The sequence below is a fragment of the Lytechinus variegatus genome, chromosome 3, assembly GCF_018143015.1.
Source record: "Lytechinus variegatus isolate NC3 chromosome 3, Lvar_3.0, whole genome shotgun sequence".
In the NCBI taxonomy this organism is placed as follows: Eukaryota; Metazoa; Echinodermata; class Echinoidea; order Temnopleuroida; family Toxopneustidae; genus Lytechinus; species Lytechinus variegatus.
This window is the reverse complement of record NC_054742.1, coordinates 63,818,204-63,835,104: the sequence shown is the minus strand read 5'-3', so window position 1 is coordinate 63,835,104 and position 16,901 is coordinate 63,818,204. Positions and strand designations below refer to the sequence as shown.

The window sequence follows — 16,901 nt, the reverse complement described above, 5'->3', positions numbered from 1 at the left end:
TCTGATTTCTTTAAATCCTACATTACCTAAAATTATCTGAAAATTCAAATTGAAGGTCATGAGGTCACAGCTCACATTGTTATCATAACAAATTTAGCTTTTAAAAAAGCATTATGAAATAGGCAGCAAGAATTATTTTACAAACACACATAAACACATAAATAATCATAACTTGTCACCAAACATGGCTAATTTCTTTGATTAATCCATTTGCAAATTATTCATTACAAAAAATAAAAACATAAGAAAATAATTCAAACACATAGAGTGGCATTCTGATAGCCATTTGCCATTTTTGTTATTTGTTGTCATTTATCGATTAAAAATTATCCCATATCCTGTTGCAAAAAGTTGTTAAGAATTAATCAAATCATAAAATGGGAATTCATAAAAAAATACAAAAATTCAATATCTTTTCATTTAAGTATTGGTTCATAAAAAATTCAGTGAATATGGAGGAAGTATTATGAAGTCAACATTCTATAGAAGTGTGGTTTAACATTCAGGTTTAGACTTAGTCTGCAGGCACAGACCCTGATTGGAACTTTGATCAACAAGTGTGCCTCCACGCAAAGACTAGCACATACAAAACTTGCTGTTCCAATACTGAGCGAGAGAGACTTCAGTACACAAGGCATGAGTAGGCTGCACATTCAGACCCTTAAGGGTGAAGGGTTTGCCCAGCAGACTATTTTAGACTAGAGTTAAACCTAGGTTAAATTATCAGAATACTCCCCATAGACATTATCAAAATAATAAATAGCAGACAAATTAATTTGAGTTTTCACAAATGTACAATAATTTGTTTATGACTTTCTCCTATATTCCTTGAATTACATTATATAATTTTTGTAATTCAATATTACAAATTACAGAATGTTCATTTTTCAGTGAATAAAAGATTGTTGGGACACATACTCTACACAGTTGTCATTCTGTATGATCAAAATTTTACATTGATAAATTAAAAGTGATAAATTTTGAAATGTCATAAACTTCGTATTTTACATTGGATAGTGATAAAATTTCAAATGTTAAGCTTGTTTGATTTTTCTCCATTTATTTAAATCCAGTTTTCTATGATGGACTTGACCTTTTAACATCCAAGGTCATCTCATGAATATAGCCCTTTAAAACACACATTGTTCAGGTTTTGACCTTGATATAACAACTATCAAACAATTGGTCATAAAGAAAGGAAATGTAATATAAAAGAGTGCATTTATCAAAATAACACATACATCAAATTGATTATTTCATCTCAATATAAATATTGATCATCCACTACTAAGGCACTAGACATAACAATGAGACTTGGACTTTGGTTTGTGAAACGTGTCTCGGTCTATTTCTATAAATGGGTCATTTTTCAAATTAGGAACCAACTTTAAGTGAAGTAGGTGAATACAGCACTCCCCTAACACAACTTTCAACTTGTGTAAAGCTTGATGATAGCTATATACTCGCAAACAGCTAGCTGAAGAGCAAGTGAGTAGCTTAACATGTTGTAATAGGCAAGCAGAGAAATTTTCAAGCAATCTTTTAAAAAGAGTGGACTAGCTGTTTGCAAGCTAAATCACCTATCTGCTAGTCAACAGCTTGCAGCATTCTTTAATTTCTGTAACATGATACTTCTTGAAAATTGAGATCTCAATTCAAATCATTTTGATATGTAAAGGTTATTGTTTGATCCATATCCATGACTATCATCTACAGAATAGGTACATGTAGAAGCATGGGCACAGGTCCTCTATTATTGTACTTGCAGTTCATTTTCCTGAAGTGTTAGGGTTAATTGACTTTTTAGTTCTGAATATTTTTAGCTTAATATCAACAGAATCATTTTTTTTAAACAATTTACAAATTATCAATTATTTTAATGTTGAAGAACACCCACCCTGAGGTAAAGTTGCACATACCTCAATATTAAACTGATTGCTTACATAGAAATGAACCAATGAAATAAAATACTATGAGAATTAACATCTAATTTGAACAGATTTGATGCAAGGATTTTCATTGGCTTAAACCTAGAAAATTATCATGGGAGACATTATCACTGATGCAAATATGAATATTATGGAATCTGTTGTGAGTACCATTCAAACTTTCAAAAATGATTTAAAGTGAGTAGTCTAATGGGATGTCCGAAGAAACTTATATTTGATTGCAAATTAAGCATATAGGTCCAATAATCAAGTATAATCTGTTGTTACAAGATGGAAATTTAACTAAAAGTCTTTGTTTAATTTTGGGACTAAAATGCTTTTTAAGGTTGGGGTTGAAGTAAGCTTCTTGCAATTCCCGAATAAGTTTACAAGAGTTTTGATGTATTTGAACATTCAAAGATCACCCAAAATGTGTGAAATTATTACAACTTACTGCGGTCTTGAAATATCTGAAGACGGTCGACGCCAAGGCACATCCCACAAAACCTTCAGCTGCTCTCGGATTATGAAGGAATCGAATCTCGAGGGGTATGGCGCCCTCGTCTCCCAGTGTGATCTCTTGAAGGTGTTTGTGGCTTTTCCAGTCCCATACATGGATACTCTTGCCATACAGATCTACAATCAAATTAATGAAGACCAATATAAATCAAGACTATATTCCACACACTAAAACAAAAGTCAATATCAACCATCCACCTAGAATACATAGAGGTGAACAAAGTGAATACTGGAATAAAAAAAAAACGAGAATTGCGTAAAATTAAATGAGGGAAAGAAGAGAGATAGTAATATAATACATAAACTTAACTTTAAAAATTAATAGAGAATACAAGACTGATAACAAGTCATTTTTCTCTATCTCATGCATGCTCCAGAGACAGACAAATGGAAAGGAACTTTAAAATTTAAATCATTGGTTTAGTTCGGCTAGCTAACATTAGTGAACATCACTTTCGTATAAGCCTTTAGTCTACACAATAAAGATAGATGCAGTACAGATGACAACCAGGCCAGATCTATTTTTCACAAGTGAATAACTCATTAAGGTTTAAATATTTAGGCTTTAAAAATAAGTGAACATAAATAGCATCATCAATAGTTGACACTTCTAAGTCATTCTTGGTAAGTAGTCATTTTTTATTGAAAAAAATGTATGGCCACTTTTTCCATTATCCTGTGTAAAATCAAAGATGTTTACAATAATCTGAGTTTAAAGGGATGGTCCAGGCTGAACGCTTGTATAGCTTAATAAGTAGAGTACAATTCACTGAACAAAATGCTGAAAATTTCATCAAAATCAGATAACAAAGTTATTGAATTTTAAAATTTAGCAATATTTTGTGAAAATAGTCGTCATGAATATTCATTAGGTGGACTGATGATGTCACATCTCCACTTGTTCTTTTGTATTTTATTGTATAAAAATAGGTTTATTCAATTGTTTTCCTCTAAGAACTAGTAAAATTGGATTGACAACTGATTTAGTGCATTAGATATTTATTGCTGCAACATATTTCATTATAAGGGAGACATGTTATTTACACAAGTTTGAAATAATGAAAAATCTATGATTTTATGTGATAACATAAGAAAACGGAAAGTGGAGATGTGACATCATCAGCCCACCTAACGACTGTTTTCACAAAATATTGCTAAACTTTAAACTTCAATAACTTCATTATTTGTTATCCAATTTTGATGAAATTTTCAGCATTTTGCTCAGTGAATTCTATTCTATGTATTAAGATATAAATATTTTCAGCCCGGACCATCCCTTTAAGCAAACTTTTGGAACCTAGAAACTTATATGGGACATTGATTCCTTAAATGACAATTTGTCTATATTCTATATGAATTGTATGCATGCTGATGAGAGCGGATCTTTATGTTCACCAATGATAACCTTATTTCTCTTAAGTTAAAGTATGAAGAAAAGCTCAACGATTGTTGACAAAAGCACTGCCACTGCAGATAAACTTTATAAGCTTATGAACACACAAAACCAAAACCTGATAAAGATTATAGTTCGATTTTCAGAGACCATGTAATACAGGTCAAAGATTAATCAGTGCTTTTGAATGTACTACTTTATATATCCCTCAGGATAGATGATCTTTCTGTACAAAAATCGAAAAATAAGATGGGATTCAGTGACATGATTTCTAAGTCATTTAGCTTACTGAGATACCCAAGACTTGGCTATAATTGACATTTGTATTTTCATTTCATTCATTTCCACTTAACTTAAAGATAAAAACATTCCATACATACATATCATTTACATACAAGGTAATACACATGGTGGGAGGATTAGGAAAAGCACTTAAATATGGCTTCTTGGAAAAGATCCTCACAAAGAGACAAAACAACAATCGGATTAAACTAAAGATATTCAAATGGAAATACAATATAATTAAATATTTTTTTTAAAGAAGGGAACATAATAAAGAGAAAATTAATATTATTCTGAAAACAGAAAATGGAGAAAATTTATAAATAAACAAAAATTATAAGTCAAAATTTTTGGGACCAGAAATGTGTTCTACCTTAATGAGAAATTCAACAAAGGAAAAGTATAATAATGAAAATCTCTGAATTATTTTGTCTGAATTGCTTCAGATTGGGTGTTTATCTGACTTAAAAGTAAGTCTATCTGTATTCTTAAATCAAATTAACATTGACATATTATCAAACTCCATTCACTGACTATATACCCATGTCAGAGACATGAACAGAACTACACTAGACTAAAGTAGCAGAAATGGTGTTCTTATTCACAGAATGAGAAATGGAATTAAGATCCAGGGATGTCACACTGTAGACTCAGGAGACTAACAAATAAAATGCAAATAGAATGCGTTTGTTGTGCCCGCAAATAACAGGCATATACACTTCCCCTATACAACCATTCTTATGTGTATTCATGTGGTTAACCACATTGTAGCACTCACATACTGGTTTTGGTTTAGAGAAAATAATAATTTATTAAACATATGAACAGGTCCCACAAAGAAAGCATACACACCACAAAGAAAACATACACATGGGTTAAGGTTCTTTTAACCCATAGAAAAATATACTCAACAGTTTTCATGTGATGATTTTTTTTTGAGGGGGTGACAAAATAATGAACCTCTGAATTTCATTTCTCCAGCTTGTATGCAAACAAGCCAGAGTCAAGTTTTGATAGATTCAAATGTCTCCCCAGTACTAGAGGGGGGGGGGGGCTAAGTTACAAATATATTCTTTTATTGAAAGCACCGCCACCACTCCCCCCTGAAGTAAAAAAATTGCATTTTTAAGGTGACACTCTAACAAAATGTAATATTAAAGACTGTTAGGGTGGAGTGCAAAGTTAGCCAACTGAAGGATCCAAAGTAAGCATTTCTGGTACAATTGAGATTCAATGCCGAGATATTTCACAAAGAGCTTATCGTGACAGATTATGCAAAGTGCAACGTGAGTTTGTGATATTTGAAAAGGTGCAAAAGGTTCCTTTTTGCAGTATTTCATACTGTTTTTTGTGACAATATCGCAGGTTTTATAAAAATACCCCCCCCCTCCATTTTATTACACATAATGTCTATTGCAGAACACTGAAAATACTGCATGATTTCCCAATCAAAATTCAATTTTTCATCGTTCAAAATAATGCAAGTCCTTTCACAAGGTTGGCATGCATGGCAGCCTATAATTATTTGTCAGCCCATTGATTGATCACTGCAAAAGCAATATATGGAAAGATCCTAAATTACTGACCCTTCAATACTTAAAGCTTGTGTATAGTTTTGGTAAATCCACCAAAATGCACCTATCACTATTCCAATTCATTGCTAGCTAATATGAATGGATATGCCCTATAACAGTTATGATGTGGAGGATATGAAATGAAAATGTGTTTTACAGGATAAATTTTGCGATTTTACATGGAAATTTAACTTGATCGGGTCACCCGATCAAATTAAAATATCTGTGTTTTTGTCTTTCAATTAAATCCTATTCCAAATCATGGAATGGGCTGAAACTTTCAAGATATGTTCTTTGTTTGTAACTTTTGGATATCTAATCACTAAATTTATAAGATAAGTGCTTGAATGCCCATTTTTTTTAATTTAAAAAAGCATCGCCGAGAGAGGGCGCTATATATCCAAGATTTGAATATTTGAAATTTTCTCAGAGAAGTGCAGTTGGAAAATATCTAACGGTCTCTACGCTTCAGTAAGACTGTCATATTAGATGATATTCGATTATCAATCACATTATTGACCCTTTACCAAAGCTATACACAGGCTTTAAAACCATTCAAGTTCATGAATAGCCATCACTAAATCTAATGAGTAACAAAACAACCCATGGGCCTCTGTCAACAGGTTCATTCTGTAGTGTGAACAATAAGGCATGGAACAAACATGGGGCACAAGAGGGGGAGGAAGGGGAATAAAATCATTTGATAGTGACAATAAACAGCGACAGTCCCAGACCATTAAAATTGCTGTCGGGTCAGTAACTTTTCAGAAATGCCAAGATTTACTGACCCAACATGACCAGTCAAAAATATATCAAACTGGTACAATGATATTTTCTTCTCTTTTGGAAATTTTAAAAATGGCTGTGATGTTGTGTGTGAACTGGTTTTGTGCTTTTTTTTTATGGGGGGTAACAATAAGCAATTAAAGATAGCAGAACAAACTCCGGTATTTTTTTTCCTGTAAATTGGGGGACCAGTAAATTTTAGGTTTAGACAAGACAAAAAAATTGAAAAACTGGGTATCTACTGTTTTGACATAATCAGGTCAGACCAGTAGAAAAAAGGGTTGGTGTGGAGCCCTGCAATAAACCTCAATTTTAAACTGAGTATTTGTTATATCTGATAATATCTGATAATTTTCTTTATTTGTACATACATAATCATCACTTGAAGTGATTCAAAAATAATAATAAACTAAATAAATTATAAGAAATTCAAATAATATTTGATCTAGAAAATCATGATAATAATAATCCTTCTCTGAATCCAGCAGACAGAGAGAGGGAAAGAGTAACAAGTGGAATGCCTCTGGCCGTCTCACCTGCATCACGCAGTTCAATATAGCAGCAGTGCTGACTTTGAAAACTACTCTAACTCGCACAAGATGTTCAGTGATACATGGTTACTATTATGTCCATTTTTTATGAACTAGACCAATAAACTTACAGAGATATGATGGTCATTCAACAAAAACCCCAACATGGCCAAAGTTCATTGACCTTGCATGACCTTTGACCTTGATCATGAGACCTGAAACTTGCACAAAATGTTCAGTGATGTTTGATTACTATTATGTCCATGTTTCATGAATCAGATCCATAAATTTTCAAAGTTATGATGGGAATTCAACAGATACCCCCGATTCGGCCAAAGTTCATTGACCCTAAATGACCTTTGACCTTGGTCATGTGACATGAAACTCTAATAGGATGTTCAGTAATACTTGATTAACCTTATGGCCAAGTTTCATGAACTAGGTCCATATATTTTCTAAGTTATGATGACATTTCAAAAACTTAACCTCAGGTTAAGATTTCGATGTTGATTCCTCCAACATGGTCTAAGTTCATTGACCCTAAATGACCTTTGACCTTGGTCATGTGACATGAAACTCTAATAGGATGTTCAGTAATACTTGATTAACCTTATGGCCAAGTTTCATGAACTAGGTCCATATACTTTCTAAGTTATGATGTCATTTCAAAAACTTAACCTCAGGTTAAGATTTGATGTTGACGCCGCCGCCGTCGTCGGAAAAGCGGCGCCTATAGTCTCACTCTGCTATGCAGGTGAGACAAAAACAACAAAGTAAAACAATCCTGGCATCATTCATAAAGCAGCTTCAATAACCACAAGACTCATGTGTGGCAGCGGTGGGATCGACTGTTATTCACAGTATCAACTAATATGCACAGTATCATCGAAAATCACAGAGTATTAATCAGGTCATCGGTCTATATTCACTAGGTCTACAAGCTGTTGATCTTCTTCTCAGATAGTCTAATATACCACATAGACTAAACTCACTTGGTCCACTATCAAATTGGCCCAGTCATCGTTTGACCTACACTATACTTGTAATAATACCCACAAATGCTCATTTAGTCTAATGCCCAGATAGTCAAAATTCCACTTCATCTATCAATTGCTTTGCACTATATCGAAGGAAAATATTAGACCAAATTGAAGTGATTAAAAGTGATTATTAGATGGGTATAGTCTTATTTGAATAAACAAAATGGCTAATGGGATATATGACAATTGGACAAAATAGATAGTAGACACATTGTTTGGTGATTAAAGGTAAATGCTAGTTTTGGTAATGATATCAAAATGAGTTCGTACAGAATCCAATGAAATGACCACCAAAGTGTCTGTTTGTATAAATAAAACGCATGTGCCAAAGGAAATTGTGTAATTGCTGAAAAATCAGCAAATAAGCACAGGATTCGGGTAGAGCGTCGGGCCAGACGCTCTAAGCAATAATTATACATTGTCCCACGTATGCTTATCTGTGTTGGGGATCTTCGGTGTGAACATTTTTCAGCGTAGATTTCAAGATTCACAAAGTTCAGTTAATGTAACTGTACCAGATCTAGATCCTCGATGATATACTGACAATTAAGCCTTGTTTTACAGACTTCCTCATGAAATCAGTGTTTACTGCAACTACTGGACTTTCTCTTTTACTAAAATTAGACCATGTGAGATGAGACCACACAGAATGTAGGCAAAGCAAGGGTATACCAATGAACAATTTACCACGCACGATATCCCAATGAATGAAATATAAGAATTGAACATACTATTTGCATAATCAGCAGGATCAAATCCCTTGAGGAATGCCTTTGGAGCGCCCCATTCAGTGCTGATCATCACATTATGATACGGTTGGTACCAGTAGTCATAGTTGAAGGACACGTGCTCTCCACGATGTTCCCAGTTACCTTTGACCTGGAAGGTTTCACCGTCAAGAAGCATGAATCCACCTGATGATCAGATAAAAGAGGACAGGAATATTTTTACCAAAAGAAAATCAAAATACACAAAGTCATCACAAGGACTTTAAATGTTGCGGTGTTACAAACTTACACTATTACGGTGTACGGGGTCACCTTTTTTATTGGTTTGAATCAAACTTATCCAATCGCCAAGGACATACTTCTTTTAATATTTGTACATCTTTATGTAAGTCTGTAAAACAGGTGTCCCCCAGGGATCTATTGTACATCTTTATGTAAGTCTGTAAAACAGGTGTCCCCCAGGGATCTATATTACTGCCGCATTTATTTTTGTTGTAATTGCAATATGAATAAGAAGTACTTGTTTTTCTGGTTAACTTTGCAAGGTTGAGTGGAGTTAAACATTTATCATATATACTGACATTTTTTAATCTACTGATTTTTTTTACAGTTTTGTCAATTTTCTGTGTGGATCATTTACCTTATAAGTACAAGTATTTGTAATTCAACTTTCATTGTAAGGAGTGTTTTAATGTATCATTAAAAGAATGCTGTTATTATCATTAAAGTACTTAATTTAAAAAAATTGAAAGTTTGATAATCCTAAATATTAAAGTTGGAAAGGGGATATCCTAGAGGTACGTATAATCGGATTAGTTCTTAAAGCCCTGACTCAAAACATAAGGAAGAATGGTGGAAAGAAAGATTCATATGTAGAAGAAAAAAAGGGAAGAACATAATATAGAAGGAAAAAAGTATTACAGCATAAAGATATACCTTTTCCTTCTCCTTTATTGTTATAATCTCCCAAACAACTGATCATAATCTCTCCATTAGCAAGGCAATGGGTTGTATGTGGCTGAGTAAGTCCAGTTTTGCTACCAATAACGTCTGGTTCAATAGTCTGATCAACAAAAAAATATATAACCGCAGATAAATAAACACAAATCCATACAGAGATACATGGTAACAATGACAGATAATGTGGTTACATCACCAAGTCATATGGCTCCAAAACAGGCAATGTGGAAATATCAGGTCAATGTCAGGTCATATAAGGCAACAATGTCAAGTCATAAGGCAACAATGTCAGGGCATATATGACAACAATTTCAGGTCATATGGCAACAATGTTAGGTCATGTGGCAGCAATGTCAGGTCATATTGCAACATGCAATGTTAGGTCATGTGGCAACAATCAATGTCAAGTCATATGACAACATATCGAGTCAGGTCACTATGGCAACAATGTCATGTCATATGGCAACAATTTCAGGTCATGTGGCAGCTGTGTCAGGTCATATGGCAACAATTTCAAGTCATATGACAATTTCGAAGCAGGTTATAATGCAACAATGTCACGTAATATGGCAACAATGTCAGGTCATATGGCAACAATGTTAGGTCATATGGCAACAATCTCAGGTCATGTGACAGCTATGTCAGGTCATATGGCAACAAGGTTATGTCATATAGCAGCTGTGTCAGGTCATATGGCAAGAATGTTATGTCATATGGCAACAATAATAGGTCATGTGACAACAATGTCAGGTCATATGGCAACAATGTTAGGTCATGCAGCAACAATGCCAGGTCATATTGCAACAATGTTAGTCAATATGGCAACAATATCAGGTCATGTGGCATCAATATCAGGTCACATGGCAACAATGTTAGATAATATGGCAACAATTCCAAGTCATATGACAACAAAGCGAGTCAGGTTATTATGCAACAATGTCACATAATATGGCAACAATGTCAGGTCATATGGCAACAATGTTAGGTCATGTCGCAACAATGTTAGGTTATATGGCAACAATGTCAGGTCATGTGACAGCTATGTCAGGTCATATGGCAACAAGTTAAGGTCATATAGCAACAATGTTAGGTCATGTGGCAACAATGTTAGGTCATGTGGAAACAATGTTAGGTCATGTTGCAACAAATTAAGTCATGCAGCAACAATGTTAAGTCATATGGCAACAAGTTAAGGTCATATAGCAACAGTGTTAGGTCATGTGGCAACAAATTATGTCATGCACAACAATGTAAGGGTCATATGGCAATAAAATCAGGTCATATAGCAACAATGTAAGGTCATATGGCAATAATATCAGGTCATATGGCAACAATGTAAGGTCATATGGCAATAATATCAGGTCATATGGCAACAATGTAAGGTCATATGGCAATAATATCAGGTCATATGGCAACAATGTAAGGTCATATGGCAATAATATCAGGTCATATGGCAACAATGTAAGGTCATATGGCAATAATGTCAGGTCATGTGCCAACAAAGTCAGGACATATGGCAACAGTGTCAAGTCATATGGCTACAACAGCAGGCAATATGGCAGCAACATCCACTGATAACTAATGATGGTATGACTACTAAATGATTTTATAATTAAACATCATTTATCATTTGGGTGAGAAAGTATCAGAGGGGAGTCTGCAGTGATCTGACCTTGGCTTAATAAATTATCCTGTTCACTGGACTGTAATGGACTACAATAGATGACTGATCAAAGCTTCAAATCGTCCATACCAAGTTTTTAGAATCTGTGATACAGTTATTTCTACATGACCGATCCCTTTGTTAATACAATCTGGTCGAATGGTCTACCCAGGGAGCAAATAATTGATAAAAACCTCAGTAGCTAGTATAATTCACAGTTTGCTTGAGGGGAAGAGTTCTAAAAAAATATTAATATCATATCAATGGATTCCTGTACATATCATGCGTAAAAAAAATTACTTTTCTTCGATATTTTCATTACATTCTGATCAAATCTAGCTATGATATATCACATAGAAAATTAACATTTTCAAATTCAAAAGAATGGTAAGAAATTGCATCACCGTCTTTACTGTCATTATTCAAAAGTAAAAATGTCAATGTTAACTTTGCCTTACATGGAATATGCCAGGTTTTCTTGGATCAGTACCAGTATCGATGACATAGACTCTGGATGAGTAGAGAGCTGGAAGGATCAGGCGATTCCTATACTTGGTGTCGTCCCCGAAGCAGCTACTGCAGGTATTCCATCCAGAGTGGTGCAGCTCATCATTCAGATTGGGCATGTTAAGACGATGGATGATCTGTTAAAGAGGGTAATATGAAGTCATGGTGTGTGATCAGAAAGCAGATCCTTATGCACTCACTTCATTTTCAGGTGTAAAGTTGAAGGTTCAACCTCCTTGGTTCAACTTTCAGCCCACAGTGCAACATAAATAACCTTCAGAAATAAAATGTCAATTGGATCGCCACATGACTGATTTATTGATGGGTGGATGGATGGATGGGTGGATGGATGGATGAATGGGTGGGTGAAGGATGGATGGGTGGGTGGAAGGATGGATGGAATGGATGAATGGATGGACGAATGAAGAATGAGTGGATGGATGGATGGATGGGTGGTTGGATGGATGGGTGGGAGGGTGGATAGATGGACAGATGGATGGGTGGGTGGGTTGGTTGATTGATTGATTTGATGAAATTCGATTCAATTCGATTCAATTGATTCATTCATTCATCTCTCAAAGCAACTCCAAATTCACTGACATTATAAGGTAGGAATACCATAATTCTGTATCAGTCAATCAATCCATACATCAATAATATGATTGATTAATTGATCCATCAGTCCATCCATTCTTTCAGTGATTGATTGATTTGAATGATTGATTGATTGATACATTGATTGATTGATTGATTTATTGATTAATTGATACATTGATTGATTGACTGACTTATTGATTGATTGATTTATTGATTGATTGATTGATTGATTGATACATTGATTGATTGACTGACTGACTGACTGACTGATTGATTGATTGATTGATACATTGATTGACCGACCGACCGATTGATTGATTGATTCAATCAAACAATCATTCAAATTAATCAATCACTGAATGAATCCCCAAAAGCAACTCCAAAGTCCCTTGACAATTAGAGGAAGGAATACCATAAATCTGTACTAAAATGACTTTTTTTACCCTTTTGGCAGAGTAAATATCCAAAAGACATGAATAGCAAAAACAATACTTTCATGAATTCCAACTGTTTATGTGGGTGCAATATTACTGATTCCAGCTTCTGAAAGATGTAAAACAAAAATTGATAATAAACCTACTGTTCATAATCATATTATTTATTTCAACCTCTTAAAGATGTTTAAACCTGTATATTGATTTCAGGGTCCGAAACAAAAGTAATTAACATACTGTGTGTGCATGAAAACCTTGCATCTGTAGAATATTTCTTTTCACATGACTTAGAAGTGACATACTTAATTTAATCCACACCAAAGCAAGAAATTGAATATATTCAAAAGTGTTAAGAGTTACATTGTATTGGGAATTCTATAACAATATACAGGAAATATCATCCAACTAGACAGGATCTTGACAGATCAGATGTTATCAGATAGTTCAAATGCAATACCATAACATAGTTCTCAGGTAAGATTTTTTTTCTGCCATATTCAGTGATATCTAATTTCAGAACTACAGGTAGGCCAGCTGTTCCGGATCACTCACAAGGTCACTGAAAAAACATCATAGCTTGGCTGGAGGTCAAGCACAAGGTCACTGGAAAATTATCTCTGGACTTTAAATACTATAAAGCCTGAGCTGGTATTCAATTCATAGTACCTGTATTCATGGACTGAGTAAATTACTGAGTATTTTTACTTGGATTAGCAAGATCACTTACTTCCAAGTATTTTACTTTATCAAGCCAACTTAGAGCAAAATACTTACTAACAACCACTGTGATGTCACAAGTTCTAGGCCAAATAATGCGAAATCTGTATATCTATATATGCACAGAGTTGATGACTTTTAAGTATATTGCAAACTGCACACGAGCCAGACTTAAGCCAGGTAGGGGACTGACTTAAATTGAAGCAAAATAACTAAGCCCTAAAACGCAATTGAATTGCATAGATCTATGGATACCAGTAAGTATTTTACTTAAGCAGAATACTGAGGAAAATACTTCAACTTCTGGCCAAGGTATGGAATTGAATATAACAGCCAGGATCATTGTACGATATTCACCTGGCAGAAGGTCGGGGAGTCAGGATCGACATCAACAGTGGCCAAGAAATCTGGCTTCTTGATGGGGGTGTTCCTGCGCACTGCTGTTACGTACAGGAGCTTCTCCCGAGGGGACTTCATGGCAGCCTTTGGGGTTGGGTAGCCGGGTCCCTCATTCTTGCAACAAGCACCTGAAAAAAATAATAAAAAGTTAAGAATAATAAAAATATAAATATTAAATAAGAAGAAGAGGCAGAGGTAGAGGAAGAGGAAGAAGAAGGAGAAGAAGAAGAAGAGGAGGAGGAGGAATAAGAAGTAGAAAAATGAGAAGAAAGAGGAATAAGAAGGAGAAAATGGAGAAGAAGAAGAAGAAGAGGAGGAGGAAGATGATGATGATGATAACAATATACGGATAATAATATAGGATTAAATATGAGAATAGAATAATAACATAATACAAAAATCATTCCATAATAAACAAAAATAAAATGAATGAATAAATCTAAACAAACTGCCATGACAGAGGGAAATGAGGATCTATCAATAGTTTGTTGGTTCTTTGGGGAGGGGATTAATGAGGAGTTGGTATGATATGGAGACTAATCTATAGATCAATTTAGATTTAGATGTTATACTTATCATTTTTTCCGTCAGCAAAATACAAACAAACTTACATAGTCAAATATTTACAGAATTTTCAATCAAACATGAAAGTACAATAATAAACATTATATTCAGTAAATCAGGGACTAGTAGTAGTACATCATGTCCTTATTAAAGATCATGTAGAACAAAGAACCAGGCAGGCAGGTTACATTATAAGAGCATTTATAATGTAGCAATTTAACATTAACAATTAGAATTGACTAAGCTGAGAAAAAATGACGTAACTGAACGAGGATGGTTTTAAGTATTTGTGCGTGCAGCAGGGACTCTTTAAATATCATTCAAGAGTCATGCATGCAGCCACATCTCAAAAAAACTAATAATTTAAAACTAAGTGTCTGTTGGCATAATTTTCTCCTTCAAATTTGAATTCAAAATGTAAATGTTTGCAGGTTCTACTAGGATCTGATGGGTTACAACAAACTTCCCAGGGTTTTTTGCCTTGAAGCCAGTAATGTGTAATCTCCTTACACTTCACAGAAAAAAAATAATTATAATTTAATAACTGTCTACATTCAAGACGTTCACTAATCTTTGAATCACCAAACATAAGTTAAATCACAACATCCCACCGCTGCCATAAGAATTAAAGGCTAGAATAGCTGCATCATATTATACAAGGATTAGTACTTAATCATCTAAATAAGGGATGGATTTTACATTTTGATTACATTTCATCTTTGAAGATATAGCAGATGATGATGAAAATAAGTTAAAAATCAATGACAAATGACTGAGACTAAGTAATGTGAGACTACAGGGTTATTTTAACATTTGTGTTCTAAATTGTATCCAGCTTGATAAACTGCACTGGCAATGCCTAATAACAGTCTAGCTGTGTTTCATTAAAAATTGATACATCATGTACTTGAGTCTATTATCATAACATCGACATTAATAAATGGCAGGAACATACAAAAAAAACCGCAAAAACTATCAAGGCATCATGTACTATATCGAACCACCACACAAACAAACAAGTCATTTTAGTTTTACGACACTAAGTTAGTTTTGCAAGCATCAAGGTAACACATTAATCAAGCATCTTTTTTTTTAATACCTGAAGTCTGCATCTTTATTGTGAATTTCGGGCTAAACCTGCAGAGAAGCTCTCAAACGCAAATTATTCCTCAAAACTCCAAACTCCGATCAGACGACCACCAATACCAGACAACTTGTTACAATAGCTCCTATACGCGAGCTACGAGCTGCATGAATGTACGAGCGGCGCGGCGTTTATGTGAGAGGGGGTTCGACGGTATGATTTGGTCTTATAGCCACACCCCCTCTAGCCTGAGTATACAAACACTGAATAGCTCCATGATCAGATCATATCCATACAAACCATTTGCCCGGGACCATTTGTGAAAATCCCAGGGACGGCGCGCGGCGCAACACAGAGCCCGGGTGGGTGACAATGCGATCATTCAAGTTTCATCTGCTCCCCCCTGACGAGAAGTTGAGGACTTTTTTTGGGCTTGTCAATTTTTTTCTAGCACGAAATCCTTTATTTGTGGTTGAAGACCTTTATTTTTTTGTCAATTTTTGTGGCGGACGATTATGCCCCCCCTGTGGAAAATCCTAGGTACACTACTGCTGTAACCTTTTTTCGGGGGGCGGCAGTCAAATATATAGACTAGTTCGTAGTTACTTCATGGACAACTTTGGTCAAATGACCTTTCATTTCTTTCAATATAGGCAGATTTCAAAGAAAGATATTACGTAGTCATTAATAACAGGATTAATATAAATAGCACACAGGGGCGAATCCAATGCAGGATTTTCCAAAAGGGGGGGGGCAAAAGTTTTCGGAGCATATTTCGTCCCCGAAAAAAATTGACAAGCAAAAAAATAAAAATTAAAAGGTTTTCAACCAAAAACTATGAAAATTATGGGTTTTCGTACCAGAAAAAAAAATTGACAAGCAATTTTTTTTCTATAGGTCTTCAGGTTCAAAAGAGGGAGCACAGTGGCACAACGATTAATTCCTCCCTGAACATGTGGAATTAGCATTGTTTAATACTATATGGTTCAGTCAAGTTGGTTCTTATTGTCAAATCTATATATAAAAAATATATATTTTTTTATCTCAAACAATAAAAACAAAATAAATTGTGAGTGATGGACATCATCGACTGACTCACCTAGTTGTGCATAATCACTGTTTTGTGAAAAATAAGCGAAACTTTAAAATGTCATAACTTTCTTATTTTACATCCGATTTTAGTGGAATTTTCAGCA

At 34.5% G+C, this 16,901-nt stretch overlaps 1 protein-coding gene across 1 annotated transcript in view; it reads right to left on the bottom strand.

Moving 5' to 3' along the window:
* LOC121411635 (methanethiol oxidase-like) overlaps positions 1-15,927 on the bottom strand; it is a 30,638-nt gene extending 14,711 nt beyond the window's left edge. The window contains exons 1-6 of the mRNA XM_041604447.1: positions 15,721-15,927; positions 14,016-14,185; positions 11,862-12,047; positions 9,717-9,843; positions 8,784-8,966; positions 2,383-2,564 (exon numbers count right to left, since the gene is read on the bottom strand). Coding sequence (XP_041460381.1) covers positions 2,383-2,564; positions 8,784-8,966; positions 9,717-9,843; positions 11,862-12,047; positions 14,016-14,185; positions 15,721-15,733 — 861 coding nt within the window. The 5' untranslated portion in view covers positions 15,734-15,927. The remainder of the gene's footprint in view (positions 1-2,382; positions 2,565-8,783; positions 8,967-9,716; positions 9,844-11,861; positions 12,048-14,015; positions 14,186-15,720) is intronic.
* Between the last annotated feature and the right edge of the window lie 974 nt (positions 15,928-16,901).